Below are 25,273 nucleotides of genomic sequence, written 5' to 3'. Positions count from 1 at the left end.
GCAATTTAAAACCTCTCCATCAGAAAAGAAGGGCATAGCGACCGTGTTTTGGGACATAAAGAGCGCGCTTCTTGTTGATTTCCTCACCAAAGGAGATACCGTGAATGCTGTCCGCTATTGTGACATATTGGGCTGGCTGAGAAGGGAAATTCGTTGAAAAAGAACCTGGGTTGCTGTGAACAGACGTCTATTGCTGCACGATAACGTCAGGCCACACTAAGCCAACCGCACACGTGAGTTGTTACGACACTACCATTGGGAGGTACTGGCTCATACTCCCTACAGCCCTGACCTGGTACCAAGTGAGTTTCATCTCTTTAGACCATTGAAGAAGCACCTGGGTGGAAGGCGATTCGCAACCGATAGTGAAGTTCAGCAAGCCGGCATGTCCTGGCTTCAGGCACTTGACACTGATTTCTTCTATGCCGGGATAGATGGCTTGGTGTACCATTTTAACAAATGCTTAGACAAGTATGTAGCGAAATAACATGTACCAAGGCCATACTATTGATTATACATACTGTACATGTACAAGTTGAACAAATTTATGCATTGAGAGGTCTTGTTACCTTAATTATTGAACCACCCTTGTATATACATTTTATCATTTTTATTAGCGTCTGGTATTCCTTTTTTGTGTGTTCATCTCTCTTCAACCTCATTTGTCTATTTCTCTTTCTACCTCTAAAACCCTTCCCCCTCTTTATCACCCCATTTTCTGTTTTTCTATTCCCCTCTTTATTTTCTGTTACTTAGGGGTATATTTACTAAATTGTTGGTTTTTAGAACTAGAGATGTTGCCCATAGCAACCAATAAGATTCTAGCTATTATCTTGTAGAAGGTGCTAGGTGCTAGATACATGTTAAGTAGAATGTGATTGGTTGCTATGGGCAACATCTCCACTTCTAAAAACCCGCACTTTGTCTTGCACTTTTTTTACCCTCTTTGTTTCTTGCTTCTCTGCGTCTGTATCTCTGTCGCTCTCTGGCACCTCTGTGTCTTACTCTTCTCTTCACTCTCTCTTTTTTAATCTTCATAGAATTGTTAACCATTGATAGTGCCATCGATGCTTAACATTGATGGCATGAAATCAGCAATGGAGGACCATTGTTGGTTTGTACCAGCGATGGCCACCCCTGCTATGGAGCATTGTGGGCCAATCAAGAACAGGAGGTGGGGCTTTGAGGTCCGACGTGGGCAGCCAGGTCTAAGGTCCATGCTCACTGCATAAAGAAAACAAAACAAAATTCTTTACGGACAAGCTGCCACTGATGGTGGAGAACCATTGGATCTCTGTTATTGATGGCAAACCATTGACCACCATTGGCATACCATCGATGTTTGGCAACCATCAATGATCAGTTGCCCTCCCTATTCAGTGCTTCCAGATTTTGTTGTGATGACTGAGCCATGGCTGGTAAGCAGTGGCATCTTAAGAGAGGAGCGGGCCTGCGTGCATTCCCTGTCTAGGGTCCCCTCCTCTCATCCCAGCAGCCGTCAGCTGACTGATGCGGCTGGCCACCTGCCACAGCATCAGTAGACTGTGGGTACTAGGGTGTGCCCAGAGTCTACTTTGCATGCGCAGATTGCCGTAGAAATGGTGCGGCTGCCATTTTCCCGGCAATTTCCTCACTGCGCATGTGCAATACACCAGAAAAATGGCAGTGTATTTTCTGACATTTTGTGCAGCGCTGAGACACCCGACGCAGGACCTCGGAATGATAAGTTTTAGATAATATGGGTGCAGGGTGTGCAGGGGCCCGTGTGCACCGCACACCCTGCACCCATTATAGATACGCCCCTGCTGGTAAGGGTGCTGTGAATGTCATGGACCTAATGCACAAGAGGATGGCTAGTGTAATTGTTTTGTATTTGTTTATGAGGGCAGCAGTGGCTCAAAAGCCCAAAAATATTGTTGACTGCTGCTTTCAGCTGGGGCGATCTATTAACACCCACCAAAGTACAAATGTGTCCTCATACACTGAGCGTCTTTATGCTATACAGCATGAGATGCCCGGCACAACTGAGATGCTCTGAGACTAGCAGTGTACTTAATATTTCTTTACATTTTGCATTCTAGGCTCCTCACAGCTGCAGCAACAAAAACTGCTCACAGTGTACTAGAGACGTTAGGCTGACACGTTAGTTGCACAGGATTACACATGTGCGAAGTTGCAGATGAAGCACAATGGAACTTGCTATGAGGAAAAGCCGCAGCTGCTCACATCGGAGCCCTTTATACCCAGATTCAGACTCAGTAGCATAAAGATGTACACATGTAGCACCCCCAGTGGTCAGTGTACACTAGAAATGTGTTTTTGTCACTTCCTGGTGTTTATTTATGTGAATAAGATGTACATTTTGAGCGGAAAAGATGCTTGCATGGGACCTGGCATGGGGCTATTTGGCACCAAGCCAGAATCTACAGTGCACCGTGGGATCGCCAGACAGAGGAGGGGGCACGCACTGAGTCTGCACGCTGGCCCCCTCTTCTCATAAAATGCCCCTGATCTGGGCTCCTTTTTTCCATTTTCTATCATGAATCTAAACGCATCAGAAATCTACCGCACCGGTTGATCTCGAGATACCCCTTTTAATATATATTAGAATTGTTCACATACAAGGGGTGTGCTACCTTCTGCCAGTAAACAAGGCTATATTACAAAGAGAAAAGAAAGGCAGTATAGTGGTGCACTATTCGAGAAAAAATATTTAAAAATTAACCTTTATTAGGTATTCATTAAAATATCCCTTCAATAAAATATTTTTAATAAGCTTAGCAAAATATTAAACAGATAATAAATCGGATCAGTTTATTAGTATAAATATAATGCACTTTGTATCTCACCCATAATAATAGACAGGGGTTATTCTCCCAAACAGCAACTTTGTTAAACTAATATTACATTAGGTTATTGCAACCCAATGTTAATTTTCAATGGATACAAATATTACAGCTGCTGTAGTGAGATTTACATATGATACACATGCACCAGCATCTAACCTCCGGTGCTTATTTAATTACTGCCTTGTTATAATCTTTGGCAGGTTTTGTAGCGTCGGAGGAGAGTAACTATTAAATCGGAAAGTGTTAAATGTCTTAGATAGTCATATTTAATACTGTTGTATTTATTGGTTCAAGTAACACTGACAGATTGACTGATTATATAGAACCTAATGATTAATACTATATAACTTCATACAGTATATGAACATCAACATCTGCCCTCCAGCGTTTTCCTATGTCACTGCCCAGCTGATACAATACTACAGCCGTTATAATCACTGGCAGAATTTAATATATGAACAAAGCAGGTGAATTTTTTAATGTAAGGTTCCCTGTTGTCTTTATTTATTTATTCAACTAACACTGACAGATTTGCTGAATAATTAAAGCCTCATGAATAGTACTGTAAGACTTCATATGATATATGAACATCAGCGTCTGCCCTCCAGCGTTTGCTTTATCACTGCCCGGCTGATACAATTCTTCAGCCGTTATGATCACTAGCAGAGTTTAGTGTAAAAGCAAAGTGGGTGAGCTATTAATACAGAGTTCCCATATAGTATATAAACATCAGCGTCTGCTCTCCGGCGTTTGCTTTATCACTGCCTGGCTGATACAGTACTTCAGCCGTTTTAATCACTAGCAGAGTTTAGCATTGGGGCCAAGCAGACAAGCTTTTAGTACAGAGTTCCATACATAGACATTAGCGTCTACCATATCATTTACCTTATCTAGGAGACTGACTATCTCCTTCCCAGCAGCTGCTTGGAGAGACAACTCTTGACAGTGCCTTTTTAACTATTTATAGTTTATCTTCCTGTTAATCAAACTAAATGGTCTACGTACTAAGCCTTGGAGAGAGATAAATTGGACAGATATAAAGTACCAACCAATCAGCTCCTAACTGTCACTTCACAGGCTGTGTGTCTCTCCAAGGCTTAGTACATAAACCCCCTCAGTTTGGTCAGCCTGCTGGTTTTTAACAAGTTTTTTCAATGGGTGTGATTGGATCCTCTAATAGGCCACCTAAAGTTCCTCACCCCTCATACAACGTGCAGTGGATTATAAGACTGATTCACTATGGATCGCTATTCTCCTTATACGCATGCAACGCAGTTGCTAATATCAGCAGTGATATTTAAATGTTTGCATTTGCATTGCGATCGCAGCCTGACATAAGGACGCCCACTTCCCCATACTCACATCCGTATACTTGGTCAACATAGAGAAACAATCGGTAACATAGAGTAACAATCGGTAACATAGAGTAACATCGGACAGTTACTGAAGTCCAGACCTTACTCAGTAATTGCTGACTTCAGAGCACGCTATGAGGTCTCAAGCGCCTTCAGGTATCGCAGTGTATAATTAATGCACGCCCCTGTAACGCCGTCCCAACACACTGGTGTGCCTGCGTTTGCACGACCACCGCCCCCATCACCACCCACAAATGGCACTTCCTGTCAATCACTCTGCCATGGGTCTCCGTAGCTTCTGCGATCACAGTCCCGAACGCGGTAGCTAGTTTGCACACTCCGATGCATGCGCAGTACGCAGCAATCAACCAATTGAGTGCGTATAAGCAACTGCGTTCCTTGCTGAATCAGGCCCTGGACCAAAATTGTATTTAGCTAAAATATCTGTTGGTTGGAAACCAACTTAAATGATAAAATGTGGGCTGTGTACTACAGTGTGTCTCTGGTCACCAGACTATTACTGTGCAGCCAGAAAGGCACTGCATGAAAATATCAATAGTAAAAGAGACCTTAATGTATTTTATTCTATATAGGGTAAGGCTCTGTGACTAATAACAGTAGGGACAATACCCGCCCCAATGATTGTAATAGATGAAATAAGAACTGTTGGGGTGCCTAGCTTGTAATAGTGTTACAGCTAGAGTACCACAACTGTATTTGTACAAAAACAGCAACAATGATCTTTAATGGCCAAATATCTATTCAATAAATTGCTGATTGGAATTCAAGTCCTAATTATGTAAGATATTATAAAGTCTAACTTGCTGACATGACGAGCAAATACCATATACACAGTATAAAGAAAATACATTTTAGGGTAGAATCATGCAATTTAAACATTGGATATTAAGTACAGCATTCAATCGAGAAAGTTCCAATACACAGGAATAAATGGAGACTAGAACTAATACTCTTACAAGTGATAGATCCCAATTGTACAGCACAGCAGCATAAGGTGGCATTATCTAAGTGAATATTAATAATAATATTAATAATACTAATAGATATTTACAAAGTTAATGTACAATATGTGCAACACACCCTACTGAACACATAGGGGCATAAGTATCATTCGTTTAATTGAAGCAAAAATGCAATGTTGACAATCTGACTGCATTATATAAAATACAAAGTAATATAATACCTCTTCCTACATAACCAGACATATGCCAACAATTCCTCCCCTCGGCCCCATTTGAAAGGAAACCTTTACCCTACATTTCTATTATAGAACACATGTTTCTCATTATATTAGTGTAATGTGTACAGATGCTACAGTAGTTTGTTCACTACCTCCAGAGTAATACAGTTGTTTGTGTATGGCACAGTTCTGATCAATATAAGGCTGGGCTTCCCTACTCCTGAAATAACATTACTGTCAGTGAGAGTGGAGATTGGCAGAGTTGTGAGGGCATGCTAGTGTGATTACCATGTGTGGCAGAAGGGTAAGCTCTAGTATATATAGGTGGGCTTGCTGCTACCTATTTATGGTGGGAATACCATAAATAGGTAGCAGCAAGGGAGAAGTTTTATAGTGAGAGGTGATTATCAGAACTGAGGCACAAGTCAGAGGCAGATATAAGTGGGCATGAAGAAGTGTATTTTCATATGTATGAAGTTATGTCAGATGCTTTGTAGGCGAAGAGGAATATATGGGCAGCCAGTGTAGGGAGGTGCATAGCGCAGTATCTAGACTAGAGTGGGGTTAGGTGGGCAAGTGGATTGCCAGATAAGAGGAGAGAATTGAGAAGAGTTTTGGTTCCATACTAGCTAAGACAATGGTATATTTTAGACTATTTTTAAGGCAGAAGTGAAAGGACTTAGGACCTCATTCAGAGTCGGTCGTTGCGGCCGCACGGTCGTAAGGTAAGAGGCCGGATATGCAAATGAAGCGCTCGCAAGTTGCATCGTTAAGATGGGATCGTTAGCTGGACGAGCGTGGGGAGGATGCAGCCGTAAGACTAAAAAAACGCCCCCTTCTCGTTCCCATTACACGTCATCTCCGGGCATATAAGGATTAATCCAGACCATCGGGAACCATCGGAGCTGGTCGTAGAGCTTAAGGTTGACCATACCCTCTCTTAAGCACTACGATCAAGTCAGTGTAAAAACCTCCCATGTCACATGTGCCATGACACTATTTAGTTAATTATGCACTCCCATAAAACGCCGTTTACATAGTCAGGCACGCCTGCATTCGGATCTCCACTCCCCCGTTCACAAGCATCTTCCCGTTACCACCCACAAACGCGTCATCCTGTCACTCAAACTAACGACCTGGCCAAGTTGAAGGAGAGAGCAATTTGTGATCGTAATAGGTAGTTTGTGCACGCGCATTGCGAATTTTACGCATGCGCAGTTTAGCGAACATCGGTGGCGTACGACCGTGCGGCCGTAACGACCGACTCTGAATGAGGTCCTTAGTGCCTGATTCAGCAGTGCACGCTAGTGCACTGCTGAACGCAGATTCCCGATGTTCGGGATTCTGCGCAGGAGTATGACCCATTCTACGTATGCACAGAACGGGTCTGCGATCCTGCTCGCAGACTGTCAGTGATTGACAGTCTGCTTCCATTAGTGGGCAGGGAGGGGGCAGCGATGCCCTCCGTTCCCCAAAACCGAGGCGTGTAGCCATCATTATGGTGGGTGGGGGGAAGAAGCCAGGATCTCCATCGGCTGACGGAGATTTCCTGGCTTCTTCATCTCAACTGCCGCGGCCGTCTGCGTGATCCCATGGGTCACCTTAGCCGGCCGATGTCCCGCAAAGTATCCGATGCTGCATTGGACAACGCAGCTCGGATACGTAATGCAGCAGGAGGCGTGATGCCTGCTGCTGCATTACCATATCGGCACAAATGGAATTGCAAAGCTGCTTGCGACCAGCTTTGCAATTCCGTCTGAAGCTGAATCAGGCCCTTAGGGGTCTATTCAACAATGATTTTTTTACATAAAAAATACGGAAACTGTGATTTCCATATTTTTTATGTAACCCTCCTATTCAGCAATGGGATGACGACGAAGATAACGCAATTATCTTCTCCATTGATTCCCATCGCGCTGAATACCGCACTGTAGGGATCAGCCATTGATCTCTACAATGCTTTAACACTTTTTGCTATTCAGCACAGCAAAAAGTGTTAAATCACTCGATAAATATTTCCTTTCTATAACGCCATTTCAGAATGGCGTTATATGGAGAATATACTTAAATATCCCGAAAACTGCAGGGACAGAGGGAAATTTTCCCATAAGTCCCTGCAGCAGTTTGTAAGCCCACCCAGTCTCCGTCCTTGCTGCATGGTGATCGGCGGCAGGTAAGTCACTCTAGAGCCTTTTAAACCTCCCGAAATTGATTGATATGTGTATACAGGCTTTATACTAGCTTGTATACATGTATATTTATGTGCTATTATATTTAACATTTATATATAAATGTTAAATATAAAAGCAAATAAATATACATGTATACAGGCTAGTATAAAGCCTGTATACACATATCAATCAATTTGGACAGGCTGGAGCTGTACTTACCCCGTCGGCGGTCACAGCAAGCAGAGACGGAGACTGTTCCCAAGCACATGACTGAGCATGCGCAGAGGAGCAAACAGAAGGCATTGTTTTTGAAATCCCAAAAAAATCCTGTCTGTGACATCGCAGGGACAGCGTGTTACCGCAACCGATGTCCCTGCTCAAAATATTGCTGAATAGCTTCCATATTTTATCATAATTGCTAAAATCTTGTGAAGATGTTGCCCAATAATATTCTGGGCAACATCGTCACTGTTGTTGAATAGACCCCTCAGTGAGATGCTAAGCATGTAGACATCCTAATGGAGATAATAGCATTTTTGGTAGTTACTTATAAACCTGTTTCTCTGAATCCATTTGGGGGACACTGCTACCTTGAAGTGTACACATATTACATAGTGCATCTGAGGGTGTGTACAGATGATATGTCTGTGAATTACGTAATTCACAGACAGATCAGGTTGGCCCTGCAGTACAGCCGGTGCTGATATATAGGCACATCTGCCTGTGTGTATGGGTGACCCGCTGATAACCCGTACACTGGTCGCAGGAACCGATGACACTGACATCACAACTGGGCAGTCAAATATAAATGCCCACTCGGTTGATATGTTTGGCCTGAAATATCGAGCGGACAATTGGTGAGTATAGCTTACCATCCGGCTGCTTAAGTGTGTACCCAGCTTAATTGTCATTTTACAGGCTGTGAGCCGTATTCAATTAGAAGCGAAAAGCCGAGATGCGTTAAAAAGTATCGCCGATTACGACTTTTCGCCAGGTGGAAACTTATCTCCGTATTCAATTCCATCCGCTTTTCGTGTAAGCAGAAAGTCAATGCAATGTAATAGGTCAAATTAGTTCAGCAAGAGGAGAAGTGTATAGTAAGAAAGAAAAGGGCTAAATACAGAGCCTGTGAGATCATCATAGTGTGCGAGGGGAAGAGGAGTATCTACCAGAGGTAGTGAGATGCTAAAGGAGTGGTTGGATAGCTAGGAAGTGAACCTTGAAAGAAGTGTTTCCCAAATGCCCATGGTATGCATGTTAAGGCACACATCCACTAGACGACAGGCAAAAGACTGCACAATTACGACATTGTATTTGTGCGGTCGTTTGTCTGTCTGTGATGTGCCTACACTGAACGAGCAGTCGTTCAGTGAAGGCACATCAATCATCTGCAAACATGTTGAACCTGACGATATCTATCGTCAGGTTGTACAACATTTTTGTATGATGATAATGTCTAAGCGACCAGCAGGAGCGCGCATCGCTGGTCGTTTTAGACATTTTTTTTAAGCAATCTGCAAACGATTGTCGAACAATCAAACGATAACGATATCATTATCGTTCAATCGCTCAATTTAATTGTCTAATGGATGTGTGCCTTTAGACAGGAGACATGTACTTGGCAAGTGGAAAGAACACTTTTATAAGATGAAAGGATGACTTTTAGGGTGGAGAAAGCTGGTGTTGGGAGTGAAGTTGTGGTTTGGATTATTGGATACATCTGGAGCTTAGGGGGTCATTCAGACCCACTCGCGAGCGGCAGGACGCTCGCAAACGGGTCGATGTTCCCCACTGCGCATGCGCACGACGGAGGGAGCTCTGTCGTGCGCATGCGCGAGACCCGGCGAGCGACGGGCTCACCATCTCTCCGGGTCTCGCACCAAAGGGGGCGTGCTGCCGATGTTGATTGACAGCACGCCCTTTGGTGGGCGTGCCTGCCAGACTGAGGCGTTGCCATGGGAACGCCTACCGTCTCAAGCCGGCCCCACTGACATCACCGCAGGGTCTCCGTCGCAAGCCCGATGGTCGCGATGGTCAAGACCATCGCGACCATCATCATGGACGCTCGCATAAGCTGTGGGTGGTAACCCACAGCTATGCGAGCGTCCATGAGGACGCTCCAAAAAAAGTAGGAGGGCCCTGATTCAGAGCGAGCGCTCTGGTCAGAGCGTTCAGCTCTGAATCAGGCCCTTAGTGTCTAGGTATGGTGTGAGGGCCCTGATTCAGAGCTGCTCGCTCTGAATCAGGGCTGGGCTTTTTTTTTTTTTTAGCGGCCTCTTGGCCGATCGCATAGGGGCCGCCCCCAAACAGCAGGCGTTCTCATGGGAACGCCTCAGTTTGGGCAGCCACCCCCCCCGGCCCACCCACCAAAGGGGGCGAGCCGTCACTCAACATCGACAGGTCGCGCCCTTTGGTGCGAGACCCGGAGTGACGGAGTGCCCGTCGCTAGCCGGGTCTCGCATGCGCACGACGGAGCCGGCTCCGTCGCGCGCTGTGGGCCACCATCGACCTGGTTGCGAGTGCTCAGCGCTAGTGACAGGGTCTGAATCAGGCCCCAAGTTTATTATTAGTCTTCAATTATAATTTTAATACTAGTCTGCTTTCACACAGCACTTACTCTTAGGAATTTAGACACTGGTTATGTTTAAGTTACTCAAACTTAATAAAGGGTCTTGTATGTATACAGAGATCCTATTACATTTGATAATACTATACCACCACCAGAGGCATGGGAATGTGTCACTGATGTGGGAGGAGTTGTGTATTCTACAATCAAGGGACTGGAGTTTGTGATGGAGGTAATCTACACTAACTGATCTAAATGCAGGTTGACTATTGAGAGCATGGGTATCTTTACAGAGAGGTAGCCAAGAATTTCCGAGGATGTAATTATATGTTCTCTAATTGCAGTTGAGAACATGTAAGACAGCTGGAATCCAAAAACTGAAGTCTGCAAGACAGGGAATTATCCAGCTTTGATATGACCGGTTCCATTACAAGCGGAGGTATGGCAAAACAAAGATCGGTGAAACAGCAATGTAGAAGGGAAGTAGTGTAGAGCAACAGCCAAACAATGCCAACTCGATGTTTGCCCACTGGGCATGCGTACGACGGAGCCGGCTCCGTCGCATGCATGCGCGAGACCCGAGTAGCGATGGGTGCTCTCCGTCGCACCGGGTCTCGCACCAAAGGGGGCGAGCTGTCAATGGTGATTGATCTAGATTTTCAGTATGAATACAGACCGTGAAAGCGGGGCCTCATGATCCTTCTGACTTTTGGGTTTTAAGCAGGAGGTGTCAGAAAAGTTACCCTGACGTTTGTGGGCGGCCCCTCTGATGTCAGTGGGAGAGCTTCCGGCTCTATTAGAGCCAGAAGCTCTCTGGGGCTTGCGGCCACGAGACCCTACCACAAGGGTCTCGTCGCAAGCCCGATGGTCGCGATGGTCTTGACCACATCAACCTGGCCGCTCGCTATAGCTGTGGGTGGTCACCCACAGCCATGCGAGTGGCCAGGAGGCCGCTCCACAAAAAAAAAAAAACGCTCAGTTTCAGAGCGCCCGTCTCTGAATCAGGGCCTCTGTGTGACTATCTTTCTCCCGGCCCTAATCAATAGGTGTCCGAAGCCTGGTTTAGTACAAATAAGGTAAGAAAAGTGCAATGTGCGTATAGGTGGATTAGTGTGCCGGTAACTGAGTACTTTACCCGGCTTGATATCTCCAAACGTTACGGATGTGTGTATGGTAAAGTGGGCGTCCTTATGTTGTGCTGCGGAGGCATAGAGATCGCATGTGGACACAGGGCCTGATTTAGACCGGCTCGCGAGCGTGTGTTCGCAAAATAGCGAGTGCCTGCTAATTTGAGTGACAGGATGAGGCGTTTGTGGGTGGTAACAGGGGAAGGTGCTTGAAAACGGGGAGTGGAGATCCGAACGCAGGCGTGCCAAACGGTCAAAACGGGCGTTTTAAGAGTGTGCATAATTAACAAAGCAGAATCATCGACCACGTCACTTCGTTGTTTCTTAGCCTGAACTGTTCGTATGATTGCGGTAGGAAAATCCAACCACAAGCACTGCGAGCAGTTCAGACGCCTTTCGATGTACTCGATTAATTTAATAAATAGTGGAGATGACGTATGATGCGAGCGGCCAGGGGGCGTCTTTACAAAATAGCGAGCGCATGTTTCGTTCGCTCGCTCAGACATAGACGCGTCAACACACCGCAAAGAGCGAGCGCTCAATTTAAATAGCCGGCCCTTTTTTCTGAACGAGCGAGCGCAAATGCTTGTGAGGTCAGTGTGAGAGCCAAAAGCCCACCAAAAGGGGCGTGCTGTCACTCACCATCGACTGCACGCCCCCTTTGTAGCGAGACCCATAGCTACGGCTTGCCCGTCACTATACGGGTCTCGTGCATGCACACGACGGAGCTGGGTCCGTCGTACGCATGCGCACTGGCCTAACATCGACCCGCTTGCCAGCGTTCAGCGCTCGCGAGCGGGTCTGAATCAGGCCGTGTCCACATGCGATCTCTATGCCGCCGCAGCACAACATAAGGACGCCCACTTTACCATACACATATCCGTAACGTTTAGAAAGAGTGAGAAACCATCAGTACAATCGAGTACGATCACGGCCTCACGCACACTTGCACAAGCTCTGATCTTACTCAGCAATTACTAAACTCATCGCACGTTATGAGTCCTCAATCTGCATACGGCATTGCAGTGGCTAATTTATGCACACTCCTGCAACGGTTTTCAAATGCCCTTGCACGCCTGTGTTCGCCCGACCACCACCCCACGATATTTCCTGTCAATCACTCTACTATGGGTCTGCATAGATATTGGGATCGCAGTCTTGAGCACAGTGGCCAGTTCGCGCACTGCGATACATGCGCAGATCGCAACAATCGGCCGGTTGCGTGCGTATTAGCAACTGCGTTCCTTTCTGAATCAGGCCTTTTGTATATCAGCCCTGAGGATTTGTTCGTGGACTATTTCTTACTTAAAGAGCAACTACATCTTTTGTATCTAATGAAAGGATCTTTTAGATACATGTGCACATTTATATATTTTTTACATTTTGTATAGTTTGTCATTAGTACATTTTTATTTTAATTCTGCCTTTATTACTATGTAAATTATATTGTGTATTGACCACTAATGTACCGTGAATTGGTCTTTTGAGTCTATAATATTAGAATCAGAGGCGCTCTCCGTTTTTTATACAGCTTTATTCTTACACTGCAATTTAGATGTCAGTTTGGACACACCCCTCACAAATCTACATCTCTCTGCACATTTTACATCTGCCCCACCTGCAGTGCAGCATTGGTTTCACCAAGATACTCATTTACTTGCTCTTTCTTACTCTATTCCCAAATATGTATTAGGCCCTAGATCCTGAAGTGGGAGACTGAGCTACAGCCACATGGTTGCCCCAAAAAGTGCTGCAAAGGTACTGGTTAAACCGCACACTTCACCACCAATCCAGGAGTTACAATACTATAGAAGTTTTAATTAGTTTACCAACAAATAATCTGGTGTCCTCAAGTTAGGGAAAACTGTTTCTACTAAACTTTTTGGCTTTAAAAGAAAGTGCATTGGTTGTGATTACTGCAGCTATCAAGTAACACAAAAGTGCAGTGGTCAATATACATGAAAACAAAATAAAATGTTTTTGTGACTGAGGGGGAAGCATTACTCCATGCAGCAGATCCGCTTTTGCTTGAGCTTTGTGCATCTAGGTTGTCCCACAGAACAGATAGGTATGGGTTCGGGATGCCGGTGCTCAAGATCCCAGCGGTCAGAATCACGACGCCGGCATCACGACGGTGTTAGGAATCGGATACCGACACTAATCGGTAGGTATCCTAACCCTCCCCCATTAGTGCCTAACCCTCCCCCTAATCCTGCTATTTACCGTTGGGATTCCTGCACCGGGATTCTGACAGGTGTCGGGATTCCAGCGCCGGGATTCTGATTGCCGGAATCCCCGCGGTCAGGATATTGACCGCATCCCAACAGATATGGTCAACCGATTGAATGCTCTACACTTGTTATGCCTTATACAATGCCGACTACATGAAACTTGCCACTGGTTCATGCAGTGCAGCTGCACAGAGCGTCATCAACGTGGCCAGCTCTGGAGTAGATCCCCGAACTCCATCCAGCCGCTAGTAATGAAGGTTTAAGCTCAAGGGGGAGGAAAGGGCGGCAGTGCCCGTGCCCCACAGGTACCGGATCTGCACAGAGTGAAAACACCCTCGGGGCCAGCACTGGGTCCATGGATGATAAACCCTGTTGGCCAGGTAAAAAAATTAAAATAAAACCTCACTATGCTAGACAGCAGTTAGTCACATAAATCCTAATTTCTTTTATAATCTAATTAGAAAATGGAAAAGCTTAATTCCACAATGAAGGTTGTAAATGGCTCATCTCAATTTTTCACAAGGCGCAACTTCTGGCTGCTGCCATCACAGAATTACGGCACTTAGAACCACTCAAATCCACCTAAAGATGGCAGCATTTCCACTGATGGGCCAATTTCACAATGGACCTCCCCAGTGCAGAAGAGGGAGCCAAGGAATTATATAGTTTTAAAGATTTGCTATATATGGTTTAATTTATCTCAAAATATTAGTATAGATTTTTAGGATTGGCTAAAAATGTAAATCTCACCTTCTGCAAAGGCCCTTCCCAATCACTCTTCAAATTCAAAAGTTTATTTTATATTGGAAAAAAGAAAGTTTTATTCCTTCAGAAATTAAATACACAAAAAGACAGAGTAAAAGATTGTACAGTACCATTAAAATAAAATTTAAATGTACAAGAGATATGTACACAATTAAAAAAAATATTTAATATTTACCTTCATTTGGAGTCTGCTATAAATACAGTATACTCATAGGTTTGGCATTTAAAATGTAAGATAAAATGTTCAAAACAAGTCCTGTATTGGCAGAGACTGAGCGGGAAGACTCATGTGATTTCTATTATTCAAGTACCTTTCAAATCCCTATAGTCCCCCACCATAAATATGAGGCTAACTGCACAAGTGACTTATGTTCATAGCAGCTTTCAGAGAGAGATGCCGTTCTTCACCGACTGGTGAACTCCGCTTTCATCTATTGTAAGTGGAGAGTGGAACTCCTGATTTCTGACATACGGCTCCAAGCCCTGAATTAGAGAAGGAAACAAATGACTTGTCAAGCATTGATCAAATGGCAATATAGACATGATTATGCTATAAAATGAAAAATGGAGACATCAGCAATAGTATGGAACTGCGTGCAAGTCTATTTTAGGGAAGGAACCGTAGCTGTGCACATGCATCTATGGGTGCCATTCAGAGTCATATGCAACTCAGTTGCATTTCCATTTTCTGCTAATGGGGTGTAACTGTATGGTAAAGGGGCATTTACACATAGGCCAATTAGAAAGAAAGCATGATAGTATAATAAATCCAATGTCCAGCGTTTCCTCTATAGTGACAGTGAGTTCTGCGGTAACTCATGGTCTGCCGCATAAGGGTATACTAGAGCATTAGGACCTGATCAGGCACAGCCACATTTGTATCAGTGTCTATTGCCGGTGGCACGACTGTGACTTTAGACAAAGCCCTTCCCGAGCGTCTGAATGATCAAGGACTGAGACCCCCACTTTCAGCTATGGATATATGATGAAATACTGCTTAGTGTGTCTTTAGATGCACCATCGGTCACATCAGCCCTACTGCAGGTGGAGATTCTCCGCCTGAATATGGCCTCTTATGTGAACGATTCTGCGTCTCTGTACTCAACCACTATCAGCGACACTCCCATAGCATAAGACGGACCATCTGAGCGTCCACTTAGCCATCTCCCTGTCACTGCCCAGGAATGCCTAATAAAATAGAACGCCTAAGAAAAAACATTTCTGAGACCGCGCGTCTCCTGTGTGCCTCAACTTCAACTGGAACTCTGTGTGCTCGCAAACTGGAAACATGCTCAGAAGAACCAATGATCCCCACCCTCAGTAGTAGGGACTACACAAGATAGTACATGAAATAAAGACACATCTATGAACCCAGTTAGAAAAAGCAGTGCTCGCCACCATAGGGGTACAAAAAAAAAAAAAAAAGAAAGTTTGGCCAATTAAAACGTTTCCTTCTAATAGAAAACAATTTTTATGTCAACAGAATCTCCCCGTGATTGTGCATCAGATCACAATACTGTCCAGGTTTCAAGTTATGAAAGCATAAAGCAAACAGCTACTTTGAGATCAATACCCAGATTCTTCTATCATGTGCCCGCTAGTGATAATTCCTTCACACAAACTCATAGTACAAATAAACCACAGACAAGTAAGCTGTTCCAGAAACATGACAAGGTCTGCAGACTCCAGGGTGCAGTAGCAGAACTTACCTCTCCAGCATAAGAGACCAGAGGAGATATCTCACACTGAATGGGTAGGTCACCGACATCCTTCATGCTAAAATGAATAAAAATAAAAAAGTGCAGTGTCAGCATGGCCAACTATGACTGCAGACCTGTTACATAGTGTTTGGCAATATTAGAAAGTTAGAAAAGATACGGTCCATTCCTCAGCCAGCATGTAGGAGACAGAACTAGAAGAAATAACAAGTCAAAAGACCATGCATATTGTCATATTAGTAACCAGGTAGTTCACTGAGAGGGCTCCAGAGAGACCGATCGATAACTCTTCAAGACCATTTACCTTCAGATTACCAGTCTGCAGACGGCTTGGCTTTGTAATACTGGCACAGTTGCCCATTAGTCATCTGCAATCAGTCTGGAGGATACTGTAGATCTATCAGTGAAGTTTTACTGCTGCATTTGGTAAAAGTCTCAAGCTATAGAACTATGATACCTGTACACAGGCCATTAGAGAGGACTTATAATACTGAATCCCAATGGCTTTGATAGAGACAATGAAAACAAGGAGATTGGCCAGCTTCAGGTCTAAACTTAAGATAGACACAAATCAATTTTAGGCTCAGTGGGTGAGTTACTTAGTGTGCAAAGTCCAAACCAGAAAACTAAAGGACAAACTGTACCATGCTTGTAACCCATAGCAAGCATTTGTTTCATTTATTTGGGAACGTGAAAGGCTGCTAGCTGCTGAGAGATACAACCACAAAGCCATGAACTTGTCCTAGGCTTGCAATTTGCAGTATGACTATATATCACCCTTGTACAATACCCCTGAAGATTTCATCTAGCCATACACATGCAAAGAATACGCTGTGTTCCATCATTCAAGTGAATGAATAAGTAGAGAGGAAAGATGGAATAACTGATATTAATTCCCTCCACCATGAAGCAAAGGCTCCTGTTAGTAGCAAGACCCTGCACCCATAGTTACTTGTTCTGTGAGTGATCCTGCGTGGTTCCGTTCTCTTGTCTGGGGTGGCTGTTTTAAAGATAAACATGTGAAAATACTGGATTGCATCTTTCTTTGTAACTAGCTGAACGTGCCAGGAGTGTCAGTTGGAAAGCAAAGAAAATGTTGCTACTGTCACTGTTGAAAAATTGCAGATCAAGCCAAACCAAAATGTGTACCAAAGACAAAACGTAACAGGTGACACGTTTAGTCAACGTAACTCTTCTTCCACTGAAATTTAAATGAAATTCTGTCTCAAAAGGGAAGTGGTTTCTTATTTTATCAGTAAAAAAGGTATTGGAGTTTATTTATCTTTGTAAGTCACAGAAAAGCAGATATTTACCACAGTGGGCGGAATTCAATTGATTTCGCGGCCCACATCTCCCGTCTAAAGTGACAGGAGATCGCGGGCCGCTATTCAATTGTGCCAGCGTTTCACGCTGATCGCACCCAAAGTGGTCGGGTTTAGCCGCGTAAAACGGCTAACCCCGGCCAAAGTGCTGGGTGCGATCGCGAAAAGTGCCGTTTGGGCGCCCAAACAGGACACTTTTCGACGATTTCAGCCCCCACCCCTCTGGGGCTGCGAGCTGAAATTGAGCGCTAGCAGCTGATCGCACCCGACAGGAGCAACAATAGAATAGCTCCGTCGGGTGCGAAGGGGGGAATAATCAATTGAATTCCGCCCTTTGTGTTCTCTGTGCCAGAACTACAAAACTCAGAGATAGTAGTTTGGAACATGTCATGCCAATACATGTCAGTTAGTGTAAACAAATGTAAAGGTGTTCGATCTGGATTTTGGAAATCTATATGGTTTGAATTAGGGCTATAGCAACTATAGTGGAACATTCACAAGTCAGTACATGACGTCAATAGTCTATTAGGGGTGTCCTCAAGGCATGCACACCAAGGCATAAATTAATGGAGGATTTTCAGGATCATTGATCCTTTTGCCAGAATGTTCATAAGAACATACTGTATGTGGGATAAACTCCTGACTGTAACAGATTAAGGAAAGAATGCTTCTGTGTACTGGAACTGGTTCTTACAAACGGAAATAGGCTTTTGCAAGTGAGCAGAATCTGAACGGTAGATTATAACTATTGCACCTAGCTAGTTTATTACACATTCATTTAACATTGTGACAAGGTAAAATGTACATTCGGTTGCCTTTTCTTTAATTTCGATACTCACAGGGGGATCGCTGGAATCCGGCTCCCATTCTCATCCACAAAATGCCCTCCAGCATTGAGGACCCAGCAGTGATGTAGAGACATAAGAGCATGGCGAGCAGTACTTGGGTTGTCCTTTCCATTTTGGCTGTCTGCATTTTTCAAAGGCGAGAACTCCTCCTCACGGAGCACCTCAAACACCACAAACTTCCTGTGCATGAGGGACATGAGGATTATCAAGGCTCATTCACTTACAGCCCAGCGTGCCCACCCACGGCTTCTTTAACTGCTATAAAAGGGGGTACCAACTCATAGGTAATAAATGTGCCCAAGGCAAAATAAAAGGTTAGTTTATCATGATGTACACATCACATTATTTCATTATGAAGACTTTTCTATAGCGTCATCCCTACAGTTTGATTTTATTCTGCATGTAGTTTGTCTGCCTGTCCGGTACTGCGGAGCACTTACAAATAAACAATAATAGTATATGTTGGGGGCTTTTTGTTAACCTATAAAATTATATCCCTGTCAATTCCAACTGCAGCCCAGTTACACAGTACAGAGGTTAATAATACAGAGGTTCAGGTGCACTCACTTGGCAAACTGGAAGATATCAAAGACAAATTTCTCCATCTTTATTCCATTGGGTTTTTCTGGGTGAACGAGCAAACCCTGTGTTTCCACATGAGGGATTTTCTTCACCGCCACATGGTGTTGCAGCTGAGGCTCATGGACCCTGCACATTTTTTGAAGAGAAGTTATTAGACCACAACTTTTTAGTCTTTTTTGCCATCTGACTATACTAGAAGACAAATGGAGGCGTTCAACATTCATCACTTCTACTTGCTCTGCTTGTAGCCCAGACATACACTAAGTCACTTACTCCACCACTTGCTGTAGGAACCGCCTGGTGAAGAAATGATTGGCGATGTTGCCAGCATTATACAGAAGTCTTCCATCGACACTCCTTTTTTGTGCTGTGGCCAGTGTGATCTCACTGTATTCCACTACCTGGTACACACCATCAACACGACAAACCACACCTACTGGCTCAGTGGGATTCATCTTCTCTACCACCTGAAATAGCAGAGGGAGCGAAAGTTCACATTGAATATAATGCAATGTTCTAGAACTATGTTGTTAAGGTGCTATGACTTCGCCACATACGTTTGGCAGCAGAAACATACAACAGTAGAGGTTTGTTCACACTACATTATTATAATGTGCTTACATGCTTCCTGTTAATAGATTATGGCTTTCTCACATAAAGCATCTGAAGATGAAGTACAGAACAGGGTTCACTGTAGTCATTTCCATACCTTTGCCCCACAATCAGCCTCCTTGTCCACACAGAATCCAATAAACACAGGATCTGCCACCTTCACCAATATATTGTCCACACAATATACATGTATGTAGTCTATTCCTCGCCTCTCCATATCTTCCAGCACTCCATGTGCACCCAAGGCTCTATACAGACCTCCATTACCATCTGCACACAAGAGAAGGCAGTTTGTTATATAAAACGTCTATCCAGGAACTATGGGCCTGATTCAGACCCACTCGCGAGCGGCTGTCCGCTCGCAAGTGGGTCGATGTTATGGACTGAGCATGCGCACGACGGAGGGAGCTCCGTCGTGCGCATGCGCCAGACGCGACGAGCGAAGGAAAGTCCTTCGCTCGTTGTGTCCGATCAAAGGGGGCGTGCTGTCAATGTTGATTGACAGCACGCCCCCTTTGGTGGGCGTACCGGGGGCGTGCCTCCCTGACGGGGGCGTTCCCACGGGAACGCCTCCCGTCAGAAGCCGGCCCACTGACATCACTAGTGATGTCAGTGGGAGTGATTTTGGCTCTGATAGAGCCAAAATCACTCCGGAGCTTGCGGTTGAAAACCTCAACCACAGGCTCCGGCTCGCAAATTCGATGGTCGCGATGGTCTCGACCATCACAATGCACGCTCGTATAGCCTGTGGGTGGTGACCCACAGCTATACGAGCGTCCAGGAGGACGCTCCATGAAAATGGAGCCCGGCCCTCATTCAGAGCGTGCGCTCTGCTCAGAGCGTACGGCTCTGAATGAGGGCCTATATCCGGGTGTGGCTTATGTCCATGCCAACTGACAACCTCACCTGGAGCCATGCAGAGCTTGCCCTTCTCCTCCATGAGGACCTTCCCTTCAAAGCTCATGGCTGGCAGCATTCCCTGCTGAAAAAGTATTACATTTTCTTCTTTTAACCCAAAATAATGATGTTTCTGAAAGAATTGACGAGTGGACTCCATTGTTCGGCCACTAGTCATAATGTACCTGTAAAACAAAGAATTATCTTTAAATTTGGTGGTCATGGACGTTCCATCTTCTAGGGAGACTTAAGGTTCCAGATAAATCCAATACTATAGCTAGAAGTCAAGGGGACCGGAGACAACATATCCTTGATAATCGTTAACTAGTGTATTAACTAAAAATAAATACAAATGGATATTAAATCTTCTGCCCTAGAACACGGTCTACACATTAATACTTAGCTACACTAATTCAATTTCACACATTCAGATTTCCCCCACTTGTATAGGTTGATAATAGAAGACACATTCGTTTAAAAAAAAAAAAAAAATTCAATAAAATAACAACAGTAAAGTTATTTAGTTATCAGGATTACTTAGATCAAAGCTTAAACAATGAACATCATATCAGGTCAACTAAAATCCCTGATAAGGGTTAAACAATACACGGTTGAACAAACAAACATACTTTAAATGAATTAAAAAGAGAAGGGGGGTGGGTTAGGGAAAGATCTTGAGCATTATATTGAGTTAAATATATTCTTGGCAATTCTATTAAGTATTACCTACAATATTATTTTGGCAGTAGTTTGTATGACTGAAACACAAGAAAATTTGTTTTAAAAATGCTTCCCAGCTTAATTTTCTGTGGGGTTTAATAGAAAAGAGTCACAAGTCATGAAACCATTTTCCTTTTAGAAATGCAGCGTTGTAGTGTAAAAAAAACAGGGTTTGTATCACTATCATGTTACACAGGTCAATGGCCAGCTCCCAAAGTTCCTGACTATACCATATGACAACACACTGTTCTGTTGCAAGGAAAGACAAGGTTCTCTTCGGTGACAAAAATAGAAGTCTAGAATAGGAAGGGCCATGAAAGTTGTATCTGTGAGCCTGCTAGAGCACAGGTTCTCAAACTCAGGTCTCAGGACCCCAAACAGTGCAGGTTTTGAAGGTCTCCTCACAGTTTCACAAGTGAAATAATTAGCTCCACCTGTGGATCTTTTAAAATGTGTCAGTGAGTAATGACTACACCTGTGCACCTGCTGGGTGACATGGAAAATGTGAGCTGTGTGGGATCCTGAGGACCAAGTTTGAGAACCCCTGTGCTAGAGTATCTAAACTATGAATATCAGACCATAGGATCAGTTGGCTTCTTGGAGTTCAATATTGGACAAGGGTTTTCCGATATATCTAAACTTCCATTAAGAGGACCTACAGTACAGTCTAAACAAAATAAGTCTCTGGAAGCCTGAAGGCTGTACATACTGCAAAATGCTCCATAACCAGATGTAGCCTTCTAGGGGGACAGGTCTCCACTATACCTATACCAGTCTCTACTCAAAGTTGCACATAGTGCATCATCCAACAAATACCTGTAGGTTCACATCTGACTGGAAGAGGGTTTACTCTCAACCCCTGCTCTATGTATCCATGAAATCTATAACTTGCTGCATAATTATTGTGGTAAAAGATGCAGTGTCTGGTGTCCCTACTAACAGACCTGTGTGTTGAAGGTCTATTGCTACTTTCTGCGGTTTGTAAGCAATGTCAATAGTAACAGGGTCATTTCAAATCAGCAGCTGGAGAAGAATGGTTTTGGCTACACTACTCCAACACATATGGCCAGTCAGACAAATACAAGCAGTGATACCATCTCACCAAGGAATTATGCAGTCTTTCCCATGTTGCTCTTTTGCCAGCCTCTGTAGCTTCAGGATGCGTTCTGCTTGGATCTGGAAGAGACTTTTGGAGGAAGGCAGGCCCACATCACACATGCCCTTTGGGTAGGACACCCCCAAGCGAGTTCCCTGCCCACCAGCTAGCAGCAAGACAGCAACTTTATCATGTGCAATCTGACAGAAACCTGTAGAAATAAATCAAACTATAAATGGTAAAAGGTTTAAGAAAAACACATCGCGTTCCCAAGCGGGTCTGCCCGATGTTTTAAAGGGGCAATCATTTAAAAGGCAAAACCTGGTTAGTTTAAATGATTGTCCCTTTAAAACATCGGGTAGACACATTAGGAAATCACAGACTATTACTTTTATTCCTAGATGTTTAAAGCAGGGTTTGACAAATCCCGGGGGCCAGGTCGCCATGGCTACCAGATTTTGCTGCCTGGCTACTAGATTTTGCAGTGAGGGAGGAAGCAGATCCTCATCAGGATTCGTGCCTATAGTATTGCGGTGTTCATATCGTGCACAGGAGTGCATGTGCTGAGTGTCGCCTGCGGTGACTGCTGTGCCTCTGTCCGTCCCGGCCTGCACTGACTCCTCCTCTCCATCCCAGCCTGCGCTGATGGCTCCTCTCCATCCTGGCCTGCTCTGATCCCTGCTGTCTGTCCCAATCTACGCTGATCCTCCTGTACGTCCCCGCTGTCTACTATCTCCGGCTGCATAGAGCTCTCCGGTAGTAGGATCTGTGTGTGACCCCGAGGGGAGGGGGGTTTTGTTGTACTTTCTGGCACCATTATTTTATGTGAAATGTGGTCCATTATTACTGGAGGGTGGGGGGTGGAGCAGGGGAGCTGTGCAGAGTAGTGAGGGGGCCTCCATTTACTGTATCAACTGTGACCATTTTGTGGACTAGTATAGTGTGTATAACAGTTGCATAACACACAGAGCTGTGCTCCTCACTCACTCATGTAATTTTTTTTGGGAGGGACGGTGGTCTGGCTCCTACACTTTCATCCTGGCTCCTAGATTTTAGAAAAATTTGTCAAGCCCTGGTTTAGGGGAAGATGCATCAAACCTTCAAGATACATAGAGTGGAGAAGTTGCCCAACACAACCAATCTCCTTCTACTGGTTATTTTATACACTGTGCTAGTGAAATGATAGCTAGAAGCATACTTACCTACTCTCCGGGAAGTTGCAGAAGACTCACAACGTGAGCTCAGTGTGTACGAGGTGCACATTGATTAGATAAACTCTCTGATCTTCAGAGCGATTATCTGATCTGCAGAGTAAATTGCATAGTGTGTACTAGGAGAGGTTCAGTTTTGACTCTGTTCTCTTTGCCAAAATAGTGCAAGTTTGGATTAGTTTGGATTTATCTTATCGAAAACACAATATGATGCAGTTTTTTAGATCCTTACATAACCGAGTAAAACCGTACCGCTCATCTCTAGTCTGTAACCAGCTTAATACTAACATGGGTTATCATTTCAGTGAGGTTTATAAGAATAATGCATAGCATCCTGACAAATCAACTTCTAATTAAATATTTTTTTTTTCCCTATAGAAAAGAATGGGAAATATTGTGCCATAATTTACTCCAAAAGTAAATATTTGTTCCTGGTTTAAAACTATCCCTATCATCTATATTTGTTTTTCTACTTGCTACAGTTTCCATTTCTATCCATCAATGATCAGATCAGTTTTTTTACATTATAAAAGGTTTAATTTCTAAAACACTTTTCTTCAACAATATTCTCAACCCAAAATAGGAGATCAGATGCCAGTAAACACCACCTGTCACTTCATATCAATAACAGGAAAAGATAAATACTATTAGAAACAAGCCACATGATTACCTTGAGCTTCCCAGTCTTTAAGATGCTCTCTATCCCGTGTGACACTGCCAAGGACCTCTCGGGGCACAGCCTCCATTCTGGCGTCCACTTTGTCTTGTGCTGAAGAAACAGAATATGCATCCATAGCTCTACGGAAGAAGCCATTTAGCTCTAGAAGGTCCAAGCCCTGTAACTCTGACAGTAAATGAGAACATTGAGTCTCAGACAACTCATCCCAAAATTGCAGCACATGACTCTGACCAGCCTCATCCAGGCACTGACGTAGAGTATCCACGTCCATATTTCAGATCCCAAGGGCTGCAGGGAAAGAAATGTGTATGTTTACTTATTAATAATACACCCAAACATCACTATAACAGCAACTGGGTTTAAGACCTCAAGCATCCTACACAGTCACATCTCAGTCAGATAAAAGTCTCCTCCGCTATCATTACTTCATCAAATGCTATATTTTAATTATCCCTGAGGAAACAGTGATTTTACTTACATCTCTTTATACCAATCACTCTTCACATAATGAACACATCATACATCCCACTCCTCCATCTCCCCCACTCAGTCAGTTACAGAGCACACCATATTATATATGTACCTTCTGTCACTCCTCCCATACCAAAGTAACATTTGTTCACAATTCCATCACCTCCATCCCAGATGCCACCAAAGGGTACCACCACCTAATACCCAGTCACAGAATCCCTAATCCCATACTCTCTCTCGCCCTTCCTGGCTATTCTAGACCCATGAAACTTCACTCACTTCTCACAGTAGTTAGACTCAGGCAGAGAAACTCCTCTCTTGTACCCCTGATGTACTGGCAGAGTGGAAGCACAGCCACATATGTGTCTATGACGTGTAACTGCACTGATTATACCAATGTACACTCACCTCCTAAACCGGATTCTTCTCATACACACTCACACTCCCCCCACGCCCTGTGACCTTTTCTATATATAATGAGCCTCGCCCATAGGCAGCTAGCTGGTTGTGTCTCCATGGCACTTGGTGACGTTAGTAGCCATCTTGTGATTGGCGCGTCCGACTCAGACCTCCACACACGTCAGGTTCTACCTCTCTGCTACACAAGGGGGCCGTGTCATACACAGGCTCTGTGGTTGGCAGCCCAGTTGCTACGTCAGACAGATGCGTCCAATCATAATTTCTCTGGTCTTCCCTCCCCGCCCTCCATGCTGCGTGGCATATTATGACGATACATAGAAAAGCCCGTATCACATGGGCGGGAGGAAGAATCCCCCGCCCCGGCATAATGTGTGTGTGTGACTCTGACATGACTAGTGTCTGTCTGAGTGTCTGTCATTAGCGCTGTCTGGG

General features: G+C 44.3%; 1 protein-coding gene across 4 annotated transcripts; it reads right to left on the bottom strand.

The window, feature by feature from the left end:
- Positions 1-14,306: 14,306 nt before the first annotated feature.
- On the bottom strand, positions 14,307-25,043 carry UAP1 (UDP-N-acetylglucosamine pyrophosphorylase 1). 4 transcript variants are annotated; one of them, XM_088482078.1, is made up of 11 exons: positions 24,830-25,043; positions 23,942-24,238; positions 22,067-22,271; positions 20,254-20,429; positions 19,445-19,617; positions 19,009-19,202; positions 18,721-18,861; positions 18,145-18,333; positions 16,936-16,983; positions 15,975-16,041; positions 14,307-14,748 (listed from the first exon to the last, which is right to left on the bottom strand). In XM_088482078.1, exons 2-11 carry the CDS (start codon positions 24,219-24,221, stop codon positions 14,650-14,652), a joined length of 1,572 nt encoding a protein of 523 aa, XP_088338204.1. In that variant the 5' UTR covers positions 24,222-24,238; positions 24,830-25,043; the 3' UTR covers positions 14,307-14,649. The 4 variants fall into 4 exon arrangements, with proteins under 4 accessions (XP_088338204.1, XP_088338213.1, XP_088338222.1 ...); XM_088482087.1 differs by having other exon boundaries at positions 24,884-25,043; XM_088482096.1 differs by lacking the exon at positions 24,830-25,043 and adding an exon at positions 24,701-24,805.
- Between the last annotated feature and the right edge of the window lie 230 nt (positions 25,044-25,273).

The sequence above is a fragment of the Taudactylus pleione genome, unplaced genomic scaffold (genome assembly GCF_031769625.1).
Source record: "Taudactylus pleione unplaced genomic scaffold, aTauple2 ptg000017l, whole genome shotgun sequence".
NCBI classification, from domain to species: Eukaryota; Metazoa; Chordata; class Amphibia; order Anura; family Myobatrachidae; genus Taudactylus; species Taudactylus pleione.
This window is presented reverse-complemented; position numbering and strand designations above follow the sequence as displayed.